The sequence below is a fragment of the Mustela erminea genome, chromosome 10, assembly GCF_009829155.1.
Source record: "Mustela erminea isolate mMusErm1 chromosome 10, mMusErm1.Pri, whole genome shotgun sequence".
In the NCBI taxonomy this organism is placed as follows: domain Eukaryota; kingdom Metazoa; phylum Chordata; class Mammalia; order Carnivora; family Mustelidae; genus Mustela; species Mustela erminea.
Genome location: NC_045623.1, coordinates 59,227,181 through 59,243,916, shown reverse-complemented (window position 1 = coordinate 59,243,916; position 16,736 = coordinate 59,227,181). Strand labels below are relative to the sequence as shown.

Here is a 16,736-nt window from a genome sequence, read left to right as displayed (position 1 = left end):
GCGCTGAAGCCACGCAGAGCGAGAGAAGTAGACAGCTACTGAGGTTTAGACATAACTGAATATGGGAATTGAAAAAAAGCAGAGGAATTGAGAACGGCCCCTGGGGTTACCGCCAGAATAAACTAGGCAGTTAGTGTTGACTTTATTGAGATGCGAGTCAGGATTCAGGGCTGGTGCGGGTAACACGGGGAAGGGGATTGGTTGAGGTAGGGTGGGGTGGGGTGGGGCGGGGAGCTGGGTCAAGTGGGGGTTGAGGTGGGGATGGGGTGGGGTGGGGATGGGGTGGGGTGGGTCATGTTCAGCCCGAGGGCAGGAGGAAACGGAGCTGGGGGCTGGGGCTCAGGGGGCGTCCAGCAACAGGAAGTCGGCAGGTGCTTCAGGACTGGTGGAGATTTCCAGGGGAGGGGGCGAGGGCGTGTAGGTTGCGAGGGGATTGGACCAGAAGCTTTGGAACTCCGCCAGGGGAGGGGAGGAGCCAGCAAAAACTTGCTGCGGCCATTTTTCCTTCTGTCTTGGAGCTGGGGTGCGTCCTCAGGTTGCCTCTCTTCTCCTGGTAAGGCTGGCGCAATTGTGGGGGTAGTGGGCACCGCGGGGGCCCTGTCGCTTGGCTGCCTGGTTGTTTCTGAGGAGCTGGTGAGAGAGCCACCTTCCTGAGTGTCCCCTCCGCGGGAAACAGGGACATCAAGTAGCAGTGCCAGGGGTGCCTGGCTGTTGTAGTTAGAAGAGCGTGAGACTCTCGCTGTGAGGTTGCGAGTTCGAGTCCCATATTGGGTGTAGAGATAATTTAAAAAATACTGATAAAGAAAAAAGTAAAATAGCAGTGCCAGGAGGAGAAAATGAAGTCAAGGAAATGAGGCAGTATTTAAGTGCTACTTTTAAAAGAAGGGTGGGGGAGGTGAGATTTTCCATGGTGTCTTTGAGGAGTAATGGAGTGAGCGCTTTGGAGCCAGGCGGACCTGGGGGTTCAGTCTGTCTCCATTTCCTAGATCCGAGGCCTTGAACCTCATTTCCAACCCGTCTTCACAGAATTTCCCATAAACTGGAAGGGAATTGATTTGAAGGTAGTGCCTTTTTCTGCATCACCTTCGTTGTTAGAAAGGACAGAACTATTTTCCAGACGACAAACGGAATTTATGTTTACTGCCAAAAAGTAGACCCCAACTAGCACGAAGAAGAAACCACCCTCTTTCCCACTCCCTCTGCTTCTCTCCTTAGTTGGGGCCCTAGTTGTTTTTCCTTCCCTGCAGCGCACCCCTTACCTCTACTCCTAGACTCTGCACTAATAATTCCGTGTTTTAGCATAATTATTCCTATGATCCTATCAGTGTAAGCAAACACCAGCTAGAGTAGAGCCTTTCCCCCCTATGTATATTAAACTTTATTTTTATTATTTACCTGAGAGCAAGACGGGAGAGGGAGAAGCGGACTCCCCGCTCAGCAGGGAGCCCCATGCGGGAGTCGATCTAGAACTCTGGGATCTTGACGTCAGCGGAAGTCAGGAGCTTAACCAGCGGAGCCACCCAGGTGCCCTTAAACCTTTTAAATTCTGCATTGCTTGAACTCTAGGCACTGAAAGACAGCTGTGGAGAAGACCAAGCTCTGTTCATCAGAGAACTTTTTTCCAGGTGAACCGCCTTCACTGGGTAAGCAGCTGAGACTTGGTCGTTGAGGGGCTGGGAGAAGCGGAATGCCAGGGTTTCAGCGTGTGTTGAGTTCAGTAAATTTGCAATTGATTGACCTTTGGACCCAGGAGCTGTGAGTCTAGCCACAGGTGGTATGAGCAGGGAATCCTTTGCCTGGGCCTCTCGCGGAATCCCAGATTCTGTCACCTCTGGAAATCGCGGGTATTTCACAAAACCGTTGTTGCAGGTGCGGTGAAATACTTTTACCCTCGTTATGTCAAATTAAAAGTAGTTTAGACCTCCCCCCTCGGTTTTGTTAAATAGGTTAAAAAGATCACATAGTGTGTATCTCAAATGCATTATTTTGATCACTGTCAAATGCTGAACTCCTGTTGGAGATGAATGAGAATAAATCTGTGGTCTCTTTCCCACCCAGTATCCCAGACGTCCTGAAGTTCTATCCACTTTGGCTTCAGAATCCTTAATCAGGGAGGAAAACGGGATTTGCCAGGACTGAGGCAGGGGCCGATTTGGACGGCCATCAAAAGGAGTTAAGCGTAGGAAAAATCTGGGAGACTTTTAAATCAGTGAGCCATGAGTTTGGGTTTATCTTTTAATGAACTTGAACTAATATACCACAGGAGGGCACACTTGAGGGGGGCAAGAAATCTTCAACAATTCACACACCCTAGGCCAAGGGTAGGGGGAGGGAGAATAAATTTTCCCTAAAGCTCCCCGATGGACCAGCTTGTTTTGGTTTGCATTTCCTTGGCAGTCACTGCTTTTTCATATGTTTATTATCTACTTGCATTTCCTTTGTGGTTGAATTTTCAAAATGGGCAGCCAGTTACTTCTTTGTGTGTGTGGGGTTGGGTCCGGCCACCCCCCCAACCCCACCCTTGAATTTGCTGGCAGTATTGTGGAATTCCTTTTAGCTAGAAAAAGAAGAGTTAATATTCCCCACGCCATTCTCTGTGGCCACCCAAAGTTTGGTTTGACCTTTCTTGACCACGTATGGTGTCAGTTTTTTTCTGGGTGCAGAGAACAAATTTAAAAACAAATTTTAGAACTTTTTCTAAATGGCATTATACTTTTCCCAGTTTGTTTACTCAAGAGGTTCTGATAATTCCCAGTGCCTTCCACAGGGTGGAGAGGGCAGATGATTTGCTCCAGCAGTGGCTATAATCTGCTTTATAAAACACTAGAAGCAAAGCAATAAAATCAGAAATCAATTAAAAAAAATAAAACCCACTAGAATCTGTTCTGATACGCATTTTCCTGATTTTTAAAATTGAGTCTACTTTTATGTTTAGTGTTCATTCTTGTTTCTGTTGGTTTTGTGCACATTTGCAAAAATGAGATTATACTACTCTCTTCTCCGCAGCTTGTTTTTTCTTGTTAATGGATCAAGGACACTCCAAAGCCTCGTGTTGTGGCTCTAAATACACTCTAATGGCTGCATAGAGTTGCACAGAGTGGTTTAGACCTTCCTTCGTTCAATCTTAACTAAACAGCATTGCTCTGGGCTCTCCTCACAAAAAACTGCTGGACCTTTTGCCTGTGTATTCTTAAGTACAAGTGGTTTTATTCTTTCTTTAGATTCTCAAGGGGAGAGTTACTATGTAACATATCTGATTGTAATAGGTTTTCTAATTTCCTGGAAAGTTGTAACCACTCCCACTCCAGATAGGCAAAGTGATCCTTAAAAAAAAAAAATCCTGTATGTAGGGTTGGGCAGATTTTCATGTTTGGCATTACTTTGCATTTCCTCCCGCCCCCCTTAAATTTTAGCTTACTATATAAGCCTCTACTATAAGAAGTATTAATGATTTTTCTGTGGTGGTTTAGACTGTTATTCCCTCTTCTGAGGATTACTTGCCTTTCTTGAGCTTCTTTTTCTTTTAGCTTTCTCGCAGTTCAGAACTATTTAATGAAAATTTTTTTGTATAGTTTAGTGGAAACTCCGGATATGGAGCCGTTGAATATTGTATTGATTTTTCTTCGTAATACTGATCTGAGGAGGGTTTTGTCTTTTTATTTGGTGGATCAATATTTGATTATTTGAAAGATTTTTTTCCTTTCCTTTTTTTTTTTTTTTTTTAAGTAATCTCTGCACCCACCATGGGGCTCAAACTCATAACTGGGAGATTAAGAGGCATTTGCTCCACCGACTGAGCCAGACAGATGCCCCTAATTATTTAAGAGTTTTGCTAGGATACTATTTATTTCCTTTAGCTTTTTAAATACCATATGTTTGCAAACCAGCTTTTAAAAATCCTTGTACTGGATCATTTCTCATGCTTAATTTTGTACTTTGTAATTTTTTTCTCTTCAAAGGAAAAATTCTTACATGGCTTTTGATTTTATTTTTTACACTTTAAATTTTTACTGTTATCTCAACCTTTTGTCTTCACTATTTTTGGTTTTGACTTAGCCACGTTGTTTGGGGTAAAGTACTCCTGTTTGCCTCATCTACTCCTTTTCCCCTTTTTGCTGAATTATTTTATTTAAAGATTTATTTGTCAGAGAGAGTGCTAGCAGGGGGAGCGGCAGGCAGAGGGAGAAGCAGGCTCCCTGCTGAGCAAGGGCAGGGAGGCGGTACTCTTCCCAGGGTCTTGGGACCACAACCCCAGCAGAAAGGCAGACACTTGCCTGACTGAGCCACCGAGGCATCCCTGATGAAGTATTTTAAACTAAATTCTAGAGTTTAACTTAAGTTTAAAAACTTAAGTATTATAAGAAAACATAAAATTCAAACCAGTTCATTATAAGTTCATGAAGTGGGCTGCATCCTGTCTAGCAAATAGAGGGGAGCGCCAAAGGTCTGCAGAGAGGGAAAGGTATTTAAAGGCAGGACAAGGGGTGCCCGTGGGTGGTTCAGTGGGTTAGAGCCTCTGCCTTCAGCTCAGGTCATGATCCCAGGGTTCTGGGATCGAGCCCCACATCGGGCTCTCTGCTCGGCAGGAAGCCTGCTTCCTCCTCTCACTGCCTGCCTCTCTGCCTCCTTGTGATCTCTAACTGTCAAATAAAATAAATAAAATCTTTTTTAAAAGGGGGAGGGGCAGGACAAGGAAGTCCTAAACAGAAGAAGGGTTAGTTAGGGGCATCTGGGTGGCTCAAGCCCCATGTGGGCTCCCTGCTCAGCGGAAAGCCTGCTTCTCCTTCCCCCTGCTTAAGTTCCCTTTTGCTCTGTCAAATAAATAAATAAAATGTTTTTTTAAAAAAGGAAAGGGATTAGTTCAGGTGAGGTTTTCTTCATCTGGGGACAAAAGGGTTTTTGTTTTTGTTTTTAAAGATCTTATTTATTTATTTGACAGAGATCACAAGTAGGCAGACTGCAGGCAGAGAGAGGAAGGGGGAAGCAGCTCCCTGCTGAGCAGAGAGCCCGATGCGGGGCTCCATCCCAGGACCCTGAGATCATGACCTGAGCCAAAGGCAGAGGCTTTACACACTGAGCCACCCAGGTGCCCTGACAAAAGGGTTTTATTACCTGGATTATCTCGTCTTTTGAGAGAAGGACAGGTCCCACGACAGATTATTTATTGGTGCTGATGAGAAAATTCCTGGTTGTCCTAGATTGAAACTGCAGTTAGGTTAAGTCTCAGTCTTGGTTTACTGACTTGGGTTCATAACCCTAAGTGACGCCATTTGGGGCCTTTTGAACCGTATCTGTCTCTTAAAAAGTAAGAACATTTCTTAAATAACCACAGTATTCTCACAGCTAGTAAAAATCCTATTCCTGAGGATTGTTTCCTGCTCTCCTGCATGATGTGTTTAGCTGGGATCCAGATAAGGGGCTCCCGTTTCCCTCAGTCTCCTAAACTGGAATAGTTAGTTCCCTCCTCCCCCAAGTCGCTGAAGTGTTGAAAGTCGGCTTACCCAGTGGGCTCTCTACTCCTTGTTTTCTCATAGTCACCTTGATGAAGCTTCAGGTATAAATCCTGGTTGTTGGGTTTTCTAGTTTATTTCATTAAGGACGACATGTGTGTACTGTTGCTCACTTTTTGTATTAGTAGTCAAGTTGATGTTTTCTCTTTTGACCCTTTCTCTGACTTAATCAAGATTTTTCATATACATTTCTCCTTTGACTTCCTGTTCATAATTTGAGTTTTATCATGAATGAATGCTAGGTTTAAGATTTTTTGCAACTATTAATGTTTTCTTTTTTGAGTAATGTGGTTTTTTACATGTAGAAATTACTTGATTTTAAACTTCTGGCATTCTCTTAAAAAATTTTTTTTTTTTTTTTTAAATTTGAGTACTTGAGAGAGAGAGAGCACAGGATGAAGGGGGAGAGGGAGAAGCAGACTCCCTGCTGAGCATAGCGCCTGACGCAGGACTGGATCCCAGGACCCTTGGGATCATCATGACCTGAGCCAAAAGCAGATGGTAACAGACTGAGCCACCCAGGTGCCCCTTGACTGAGTTATTTTAAAATTTAAATATCTATATCCCTTACTCATTTAAATGCCATACCTAGAAATCTTTATCTTTCAGATTAATGTTATCATATATTTTTGCGCTTTTTTCTTCTTTTTTTAAAAGATTTTATTTGTTTGACAGACTGCGTGAGAGAAGGAGCACATGCACGGGGAGAGGGAGAAGCAGGCTCCCTGCAATGCCTTGGCTCCATCCCAGGACCCTGGGATCATGCTGAACGACTGAGCCACCCAGGAGCCCCTATTGTAATTTTTCTTATTTTGGTTTTTCTCTAATGAGAAATTTCTGAATTGTGTGATTGTATGAATGTATACTTTCTGTTCTGACATTAATGACCTATTAGCTGCTCCTGTGATTCTTAAATCTTAGCCTTTTTGTAGCGGTCCCTAAAGTTGTATTTTTTAGGCTTTATAATTATAGATGGGATGTTTCATGCTGATTTTTTTTTTTTTTTTTAAGTAGTCAGCTTAATTTTTGGAGCAGTTTTAGGTTTACAGCATATTGAGTACAAAGTCCAGAGAAGTTCCATGTGCTCAGCATCCCATGTCCAAGTGCTACGTATGTGACCACTAGTGAATTTACCTTGATACATCATTATGACCCTAAGTCCGTAGTTTGCAATAGGGTTCACTCCTGGCGAACGAATTTTCTGAGTGTCTGTGTCTTTTGACAACCGTGTGCCTTGCATCTGCCACTATTCTACAAAATGTCATTGTCCTAAAAATCCTCTCCTCTGCCTGTTCATCCTCCTCCCCTCAATCCTGAGAACAACTGATCTTTTCTGTCTCTGTAGTTCTGACTTTTCCAGAATGTACTGTATTTGGAATCATATAGTATGTAGCCTTTTCAGTTTGGCTGCTTTGACTTAGTCATAGGCATTTTGGGTTCCTCCTTCTCCTAGGGCTTAGCAACTCATTTCGTTTTAGTACTGAAGAACATTGCATTGTTTGTGGGGGTACCACAGCTTATCAGCTTACTGAAAAATACCTTGATTGCTTCTAAGTTTTGGTAGTTCTGAATGAAGCTGCTCTCTGCCTCCCAGTATGCAGGTTCCTGTACAGATACGTTTTCCACTCCTTTGGATAAACCGCCAAGGAGCACAGTTGCAGGATCATATGGTAGGAGTCTCTTGAGATTTGCAAGAAATTGGCAAATTGTCTTCCAAAGTAGCTGTAATATTTATTTGCATAAGCAGTGAGTGTTCCTGTTGCTCTGCATTCTTAACAGCATCTGATGTCGATATTATATTTTGGATTTTGGCCATTCCAATAAGCGTGTCATGGTATTTCAGTGTTTTACTTTGCATTTACCTGGAGACCCAGTGTAGAGCATCTTTCATATGATGAATTGCTCTTTGCAGTTCTTCCTTGGTGAGGGGTCTCTGGGTCTTCTGCCCATTTTTTAATCAGGTGGTTCCTAATTAAATACTAATTGAATACTAAATATTTACTGGGTAAATATTTTCTCCCAGTATTCGGTTTATCATCTCATCTTCTTGAGTCTCAGGCTGATTTGATTTTCTTTCTGGAATGTTTGTTAGTTACAGAATTAACTGCCAATGGGCATAGGATTCACAGAACGTTTATGTGCAGAGCAGAAACTAGGTTGGGTTCTAGACCCGCTTATATCGTCCTCCAGTTATTTCAAGAGTACCTCAAACTTGATAGGTTAAACCAAGTAAATTTGTACTTCTCCTTTAAAACCTTGTCTCTTTCTTGGCCCTTTCTGTTTTTGGTGCGTAGCAGGCATGCTTCTAGTAGGGAAGCTGGAGACACCAAAGCTGTCCCCTTTGCTCTCTCCCTCTGTAGGTTACCTTTCCACAGGTGCTCCCTCCAGCCCTGTGGGTAGTTAGTTACTCCTCTGAGTGGAATGTACCTGCTTCCATTCTTTGCTGTGTGGCTGCTGCTTATTTATCAGATTCATTGTGAGCTGCTTCTGCCAGGAAGCCTTCCTGGGCCTCTCTGGGCCTCCCTGAATACATCAGATGACACCTGGGATAGACACCCCTGATCCTTGACCCTTAATTTGTAAGTTGGCACAGTTGCCCTTTGATACACTTGTTTCTCCCTAGATGTTCATGGAGGGGAGGGTCTGTGTCAGGGTTTTTTGGTGTTTGTTTTGAGAGATCCCCTGTGGCATAGGCGACAGAGAGGGGGAGAAGGAATATTAAACAGGCTCTGCTCTCAGGACCTTGAGATCATGACCTAAGCTGAAATTAAGAGTTGGACGCTTAACTAAGTCACCCATCCGTGTCAGTTTCTACTCAACATTTTTTTCCTTTACTCTCCAGCACAGTAACTAGCATGTAGTCTGTGCTCACTAAATGTGTGGGATTGATTGATGATTGATGATGTGGGAACTTAGACGGCTCATATCTGCATTCAGAAGTTTTACTGGGATTATGTATAGATGTATATGCATCTTTATTAATCTTAAACCAGATCAGACTTTTTTTTTCCTTTCCTTTTCTTTTTCCAGTCAGTTGACTTCATTCCAGGGCATTTTCTGTTCCCATGATGGGTATTTTGTACCCTTCCATTAGGTGCTTGGAAGGTTTTCTGGTTCTGTTACTCAGAGCTGTTGTCCGTACTGATGTATCCTATTTCCCCTTTCTCATCTGTTCATCAGCTTCAGTAATAGCTAGCAGTTTGTTTGTTTGTTTTTTAAGATTTTATTTATTTATTTGACAGAGATCACAAGTTAGGCAGGGAGGCAGGCGGGGGGTTGGGGCAGGCTCCCTGCTGAGCAGAGAGCCCGATGAGGGGCTCGATCCCAGAACCCTGAGATCATGACCTGAGCTGAAGGCAGAGGCTTAACCACTGAGCCACCCAGGCGCCCTGCAGTTATTTACCCTAGTCTCCTTCCATCAAGTTCCTGAATTCTGTTAAAGGGGATGTAATTTTCTTTTCATACCTGCACGTTAAAGCAGCTGGAGTCTTGACAGCAGTGATGAATCCGTAGGACGTACAGTTGTTAGTGTTAGTTAGCTGTAAACTCACCTGGTTAAAACTTGAAGACATGCTGGATGATGCAGAGGAAAAGGTTCAGGAACAAGTATCCCAGCTGTTGTCCAAAGTGGGTGTGTTGTGCATACCCACTTCCCATTCCTGTTAACTAAGGGAAGAGGAAAAGAGGTGGTCTCTCCCTCTCCACCATGCAGGGTCACGACCGTAGTAGGAAGAATCTAAGTGAGTCTCCTCGAGCAAAGATAAAGGGGCTTTTGTGAGGTGGAAGTAGGCATGGGTTTTAGTCATTCTGTTCTCTGCAGCATGTGCCTTAATATTTTCATTCTGGAAAGTAATAATTCTGATCTGAATTGACTTGAGAGCTGGGTAGGTTTTTGTTTTTTAAGATTTTATTTTAATTTAGGGGCACCTGTGTGGCTCGGTTCTTGGGCATCTGCCTTTGGCTCAGGTCGTGATCCTGGGGTCCTGGGATGGAGCCCCGCATCGGGCTCCCTGCTCAGCAGAGAGCCTGCTTCTCCCTCTCCACTCCCCTTGCTTGTGTTTCCTCTTGCTGTCTCTCTCTGTCAAATAAATAAAATCTTCAAAAAGAAAAACTTACTATTCAAGAGGGAGAGAGCCTAAGCCTGCGTTAAGGTGGGGGAGGGAGGAGCAGAGGAAGAGAGTCCTAAGCAGACACCCCCTGAGAGCAGAGCCCCACACCCCCCGATCATGACCTGAGCCAAAATCAAGTCAGACATTTAACCAACTGAGCCACCCCGGCACCCCGAGAGCTGGTTTTAAGAGATTAAAGTCTTAATGTTTAAGTCTGCAATTAAAAAAGGGTGGGGGACACCTGGGTGGCTCGGTTGGATGACTGCCTTTGGCTCAGGTCATGGAGTCCCGGGACTCATTGGGCTCCCAGCTCCATGGGGAGTCTGCTTCTCCCTCTGACCTTCTTGCTTCTCGCTCATGCTCTCTCTCTCTCTCTCTCTCAAATAAATAAATAAAATCTTTTAAAAAAGGTGGGGGGATTGGTTGGGGGACTTCCCTTTCCAGTTTGTGTAAGATTCCATCCAAATCACCTTTAACTTAAAAAATTTGGTATGATACACTTAAACTTTTTTTTTAAATAATGTCTATTTTCTTGTAATCTGTTTAATCCTCACAGAAAACATAGAAAGCAAAGTTAATAGTATAGGATTACTGGCCAATTTCCATCAGTGTTTTTAATCTCCTGTTTGGTTGATTTATGGCATTCAAAGCTTTACTTGAATCGGGTTTTAATGTATGAATTTTGAATTCAGGTTCTTTTTTTTGGTATGCATGTACCCATCTGGTTATCTTTAAATTGTGGAGTACGTCTCCTGTAGTTTACTTCATAACCACATTGATATTCTTGATTACTGTGCTTCCCAAAAGAATTCTTCAGTAAATGATTTTTCTTTTTTTATTTCAGATGATAAATACATTTTAAAGATTATTGAGTTTTGGAGGAGTCTAGCAGACCTCCAAGAACAAAAATTACTCTTCAGGATAATAAAATAAAACGTTTCCACAATGTCCATTGTAGAGTCAGAAATTGCTAGACTTGCAAAGAAACAGGAAAATAGCACGCATAGGGAAAGAATTCACTTGATAGAAACTGACCAGGAGATGGCTCAGGTATTAGACTTAAAATGCAAAGACTTGTCAGCAGTTATGCTGATGAAGTTTAAAGGCTTGATGGAAGATCTGGACTTAATGGTTGATGAGATAAGGGAATCCCTTAAAAAGGACCTAAAGGAAATGTTAGGAGTAGAAAGTAAAATGCCTGAAGTGAAGAATATAAATAACTCCAATACTAAAAAGGAGTTGCAACAAATAAAAGGTTTAGCCATGCAAAAAACAGGGTTACTAGAGAAGATAGTAGGAGCAAACTCTGAAATAGTTGAACCTACTGAAAAGTTGACTTCTAAAAGAAAAGAAGTGAGCAAGCCGAGTAACCAGTTAGACAGAGTTGAAGAGTATAGTACAGACCAAGATAAGGAATTGCCCCATGATAAATTACAAAATGACAAAGTCATGGGAAGTGTGGAAGAAGCCATAAGCAATCTAGACAACAATTGCGAAGAACATAGTATCCATATGGAAGTAACACGAGAGATTGGAGAGGATGAACTGGTCAAAGAAAAAGTCCCTCAGAACTCAAAGAATACAGAGAAAATCCTAAAAACCTCCAGAGAAGATGAAGGAGCGATACTTACTTTGGCAGCAGACTTTTCATCAGCAACACTGGACATTAGTAAGCAGTGGAGTAACGTCTTCAGCATTCTGAGGGAAAATGATTTTGAACCTAAAGTTCTGTGCCAAGTTAAATTAATACTTAAGTGTGATGGTGAAGTAAGGACCTTTGCAGATATGCAAAGTCTCAGCAGTTTTACTAGCCAAAAACCATTTCTGAAGGAATTACTGAAAGATGTACTCCCACAAAAGGAAAAAATAAAGAAAGGAAGAAGGTACGGGATTCAAGAGAAAGTGGTAAGTATACAGATCTATGGAGCTTATGTACAGAGAATGAGTAATGGTAAAGTTATTCCTAAGGTTAAACCAATTTTTAAGAAATACAAAAGCACGACATTAAAAGTAATAACTAAAAGGTTTTTTTCTTTTAATGGGTGATGTTGGCAGCTTGGAAGAGGTTAGATCTGAGTTGAGAAGGGATTGTACATATTCATTACAGACATTGAAAGAAAAATGTATAGGTTATGTATTTAAGGGTAATTACTGGAGTAGTAGCTTCTTTATTTTTTATTTTTGTTTTTTTTTAAGATTTTACTTACTTAACAGAGATCACAAGTAAGCAGAGAGGCACACAGAGAGGGAAGCAGGCTCCCTGCTGAGCAGAGAGCCCCATGTGGGACTTGATTCCAGGATCCAGAGATCATGACCTGAGCAGAAGGCAGAGGCTTAACCCATTGAGTCACCCAGGCAGCCTGGATAGTAGCTTTTAAATCATTAAAAGGGAAAAATAGAAACAAGTGAGTAAATTCAAAGCCCTCATGCAATAGGATTATTAAAAAAATTTAACAAGTATGTTGAACTTTCAGTCTGTAAAGTAGTCCTGGTAAATCTTCATTATCAATCAGAAATGCAAATAAATCTGTCTTACTGATGCCTATTCAGGTGTTCATTAATGTTAATATCTAGCTGTTACCCATTTCATGTAAGGATTTTTGTTTTTACATCATATTAGATGATAATTTTGTTTCCTTCATATTACATTATGTTCCCATGTATTTGATTTCATTGAAAACACTTCAGGTTAATTTCTGAATACTCTATGTGATTCCAATATTAAAAGATAATTCCTTTGGTATATTGTAGAGATTCTCTGTCTCTCATCTTGGATATGTGTCTATTTCTTCTTTTTTGTCTGTGGTGTAAGGTAGTAGTCTAGTTGCTTTTGCATGTGGCTGTCCAGTTTTCCTAGCACCATTTATTGAGACTATGCCTATTCCATATTCTGGGCTCCTTTTTCCATAAATTGTTTACCACATATGCTTGAGTTTTTTCCTGGGGTCTTTATTCTGTTTACGTTGATTTTTATGTGTCTGTTTTTGTGACTTTCATATAATACCATGCTGTTTTGATTATTATAGCTTTGTAATACGGTGTGAAATTAGGTTGTGATGCCTCCTGCCTTACTCCGATTCAGGGCGGCATTGGGTATTTGGGGACTTTGTGGTTCCATACAAGTTTTAGGATTGTTCTTTTCCTGTGTTAAATGCCATTGGAATTTTGGTAGAGATTGCGCTGAATCTGCAGGTTGCCTTGGGTAGTATAGACATTTTAACAGTATTACTTCTGCCAATTCATGTGTAGAATATCTCCCATTTATTTGTATCCTCAGAGGCCTGTATTGTAACCCAGTATTTTTGATGGCTTCTCAAAAGAACACCTAATACCCCTGCCCTTCCAGCATTTGGAAGTGTAGCATCTTTGCAAAATGACAGTATAGAATTAGGAAATATATTTGGATCAACAATTTCTTTGAGACTCCCCATTGGTGATGTACACAGCCCAGCCTGTTCTGGATGGTCTGGGGAGGTGGAAGGATAAATAGTGACCAGCCATCCCTAAATAGGGAAGATCCTGTAATAGAGGGAGCATTAAGTGAAAAGCTAGAAGCAAGGATAGGGTTTAAAGGAATATTATGAGCCAGCTTTTCTATTACAGGTACTGTCTTGAGCTCCATAACTAGGTTGTCGTAATTTAACCCTCACAGTGATCTGAAGTAGTTGCTTTTCTAGAGAGCAAATTTATGTACCGGTAGCAGATGTAACAGCTGGGTTTGAACAAGCAGTCTTTTTTTTGTTTTTTAAGTAGGCTCCATACCCAAAGTGGGGCTTGAACTCAAGACCCTGAGATTGAGAGTCATGTGCTTGGCCACCTGTGCCAGCCAGGCATCCCTGAACAAAGTAATCTTAAATTGAGCCTGTACTTCTAACCAAAACATTGCTTTCCTTTTGAGTAATACAGCTGTAGCTTGAACTACCAGTGGAATCTTCTAAGAAGTATTAGATTTACTTTTTGTTTCCTTACGGGGGTTGGGGGGGGGAGGGAAGTAAACGGGAGTTTTCAGGTAGTGTCTCTGAAGTTAGAGGAGTCTCTCTACTGCAGGGTCCTGCATGTAACCAGACATTTACTAACACAAGTTCTTAAGAGTCAGTGTTCAGGATATAGAAGGAACACATTAAACATTAGGACATGGAAATTTGCAGATGCTGCATAGATAGCAGGTGTGATGGGGGTAATCACAGGGGAAACTTCTCTTGTTTGGGCTTCTAGGCATTCAAGAACAAGTAATACTTAAATAATTTCCTAGATATTTGGTAATTGTTAAAATATGTAGTCAGATTACACTGAGAGTGAAAGGTTTAATTCCTTTTTTTTTTAACTTTTTTTTTTTTAATTTTATTTATTTATCAGGGGGGGGGGGAGAGAGCGAGCACAGGCAGACAGAATGGCAGGCAGAGGCAGAGGGAGAAGCAGGCTCCCCGCTGAGCTAGGAGCCTGATGTGGGACTCTCGATCCCAGGACGCTGGGATCATGACCTGAGCCGAAGGCAGCTGCTTAACCAACTGAGCCACCCAGGCATCCCTAATTCCTTTAAAGACACATGATACAAAGTTATTTTATTTTATTTTATTTTTCTTTTAGGAGAAAACAGTACTAGATTCAAAGCATGGAGCTGAGAGGGAAGCCAGTGATGGTTTGAGCTTTCTATTTGTTAAAGAGGTAAAGGTTGCAGAGCCAGAGGAGGTGAACAACTTAGAGACTCAGGAAGAAGAGGCTTCAGAGCTAGAAGAAGAGGGAGAAGAAGCTTCAGAGTTGGATGAGGAAGAAGAGGCTTCAGGCCTGGAAGAGGAGGATGAAGAGACTTCAGAGCTGGAGGAAGAGGACGAAGAGGAGACTTCAGGGCTGGAGGAGGAGGGAGAAGAAAAAGCTTCAGTATTATGTGAGAAACAGGATTCAGCCTTTCAGCGTCATTCTGTGGTAAATACAAAGTGTGGAGCTGAAGAAAAAAGCAGTAATGGCTTGGAGGTTGTTTCAGTTAAAGAGGTAGAAGATTCTGAGCTGGAGGAAGAAGAAGGTTCAGAGTGGGAAATGGAAGTAGTCTTATCGTGGGAGGAAGGAGAGGACTCAGAGGTAGAAAGTGTAAAGACCGCCTCCCAAATAGAGAAAAAGGGGGCTTTAGATGAACTTAATGAAATTGCCTATGATTATTTGGCTCAGGACTTTGAGAAGAAAAAATTGGTAAAACACCAGATGGTACAAAAAACCCAGAATAAAGAGGAAATGGCTGTACCGAAAAACCAAGGATTTGGGACAGTCTGTCCCAAATTGACTTTGGCCTCTCCCTCAAAATCACTAGAGATAAGTTCTGTTAAGCAGAAAAGGCATTTAAGTACAAATTTGAGTACTCCGTCAGGAATCAACAAGTTTTTAAGGAAAACTGAAAAAGAGCGACACAAAACTCTGCTGACAGATAAGCGAACATCTAAAGAAACAGACTTAATACAAGAAACAGAAGAAGACTTCAGAAGAAACGTAATTAACAGCTTCAGAGAGCTACAGGAGGAAGTTGAAAATATTAAAAATTACCTTCCAGAGGTCTTGGGAATAAAAAACACAGTAGTTGTTCTGAATAGCAGAATAGACACACTTGAAGAGAGAATGGACAATCTAGAGGATCGTATTGAAGAATTCTCTAAGGATACAGTGCAAATGGCCAAACAGATAATAAATAAAGAAAGGTCAAGAGACATAGAGGATAGATCCAGAAGTTCCAACATCCGTTTGATAGGAATTCCAGAAAAAAGTAATAAAGAGAATGGAGCAGAGGAAATAATTAAGGAAATCATAGAAGAAAACTTTCCAGAGCTAAAGGATTCAAGTCTTGAGGTTGTTAGTGCTTACCGAATACCTAGTAAGATTGATGAGAAGAGACTCACTCCTAGACATATCTTGGTGAAATTTGGGAATTCCAGTGATAAAGAAAAGATCCTAAAGGCTTCCAGAAAAAGAGAAATAACCTATAGAGGAACAAGAATCAGATTGACTGCAGATTTATCATTAGATACTCTAGATGCTAGAAGTCAGTGGAGCAATGTCATAAAAGTTCTGCAGGCAAAAGGCTTTACACCTAGAATCCTATACCCAGCCAAACTTGCATTTGATTTTGAAGGAAAAACAAAGACCTTTTTTGATACCGAAGAATTCACAAAGTTTGTTTCTTCCATACCCTCTTTGAAAGAGTTACTGGATGATATACTTTAACAATCTAGGAGGTCTATAAGTGCTTACACAATATATATGTATTACCTTCTTCCCACAGCAAGAATCAAAAAGGAAAACAATTACATGTCACATATCTACCCAGGAGGATGGACTGTGAACAGTATACTTGGGGAGTAGGTGAAAGGAATGTTACAGATACTACTAAAATGTTGTACAAGTTAAAGGGTGTTTTAAAATTAGTGTTAATCACTGTAGCTTTTGCAGGAGTAGGCTTTATACACCACTGGGGAAAGGGAGGGAATCTGTCATTGTAACCATAGAGGTGGGGTGAAATAATAGAAAAATGGAAAAAGATGGCAGATAAGTTAATGCAAAAGTTGAACTTTAAACCTAAGTATTTGGTTTTAGATTATCATGATGTGAATCTTGAATCTTTATATTAAACATTTTTCCTCTGAATATGCTTCATTTGTTTACTTTTCTACCTCACATTTTCTTAATGCATTTTGTCATTACATAGTTTGTGTTTACATTTTATTGCATAAACCCAAGGAGAGAACAAATCTAATGCTGGACATTGATGTATTCTCAGTTGTTAGTCTAGAATAAAAGAAGTTGATTTGCAATGTATAGATAAGAAAGGAAGAGAATGTGGTAACCATTCTATGGTTTTTGCTCCAAGGGCTTATTTAGCATATTTAATTTACAAAAACAAAAAATGTCCACTGCCCAACGTTTTGAAATCAGCTTTTCTCAGTTGAGTCTTTCCATCTCTGACCTTCATGGACCTTACTGCAAACTAATAGTTACTTCAAATGCCCTTGGCCTCAGTATCCCTAGCATTGAGCTTTAACTCTGTGGTGTAACCCCAGGGAAGTCACTAACGCCTCTTGAATCTCCAGTCCTTTCATCTGTAACTGTTCATTCTTTCCTTACAGGTTTCTTAGAA

At 41.3% G+C, this 16,736-nt stretch overlaps 1 protein-coding gene across 3 annotated transcripts; it reads left to right on the top strand.

Annotated features, from left to right (window-relative positions):
* The first annotated feature begins 308 nt into the window (after positions 1-308).
* Positions 309-16,395, top strand: L1TD1 (LINE1 type transposase domain containing 1). 3 transcript variants are annotated; one of them, XM_032302903.1, is made up of 4 exons: positions 309-553; positions 1,567-1,643; positions 10,464-11,524; positions 14,207-16,395. In XM_032302903.1, the coding sequence occupies exons 3-4, from the start codon at positions 10,565-10,567 to the stop codon at positions 15,824-15,826; spliced, it is 2,580 nt and encodes an 859-aa protein (XP_032158794.1). In that variant the 5' UTR covers positions 309-553; positions 1,567-1,643; positions 10,464-10,564; the 3' UTR covers positions 15,827-16,395. The 3 variants fall into 3 exon arrangements, with proteins under 3 accessions (XP_032158794.1, XP_032158795.1, XP_032158796.1); XM_032302904.1 differs by lacking the exon at positions 1,567-1,643; XM_032302905.1 differs by lacking the exons at positions 309-553; positions 1,567-1,643 and adding an exon at positions 6,008-6,032.
* Positions 16,396-16,736: the final 341 nt, after the last annotated feature.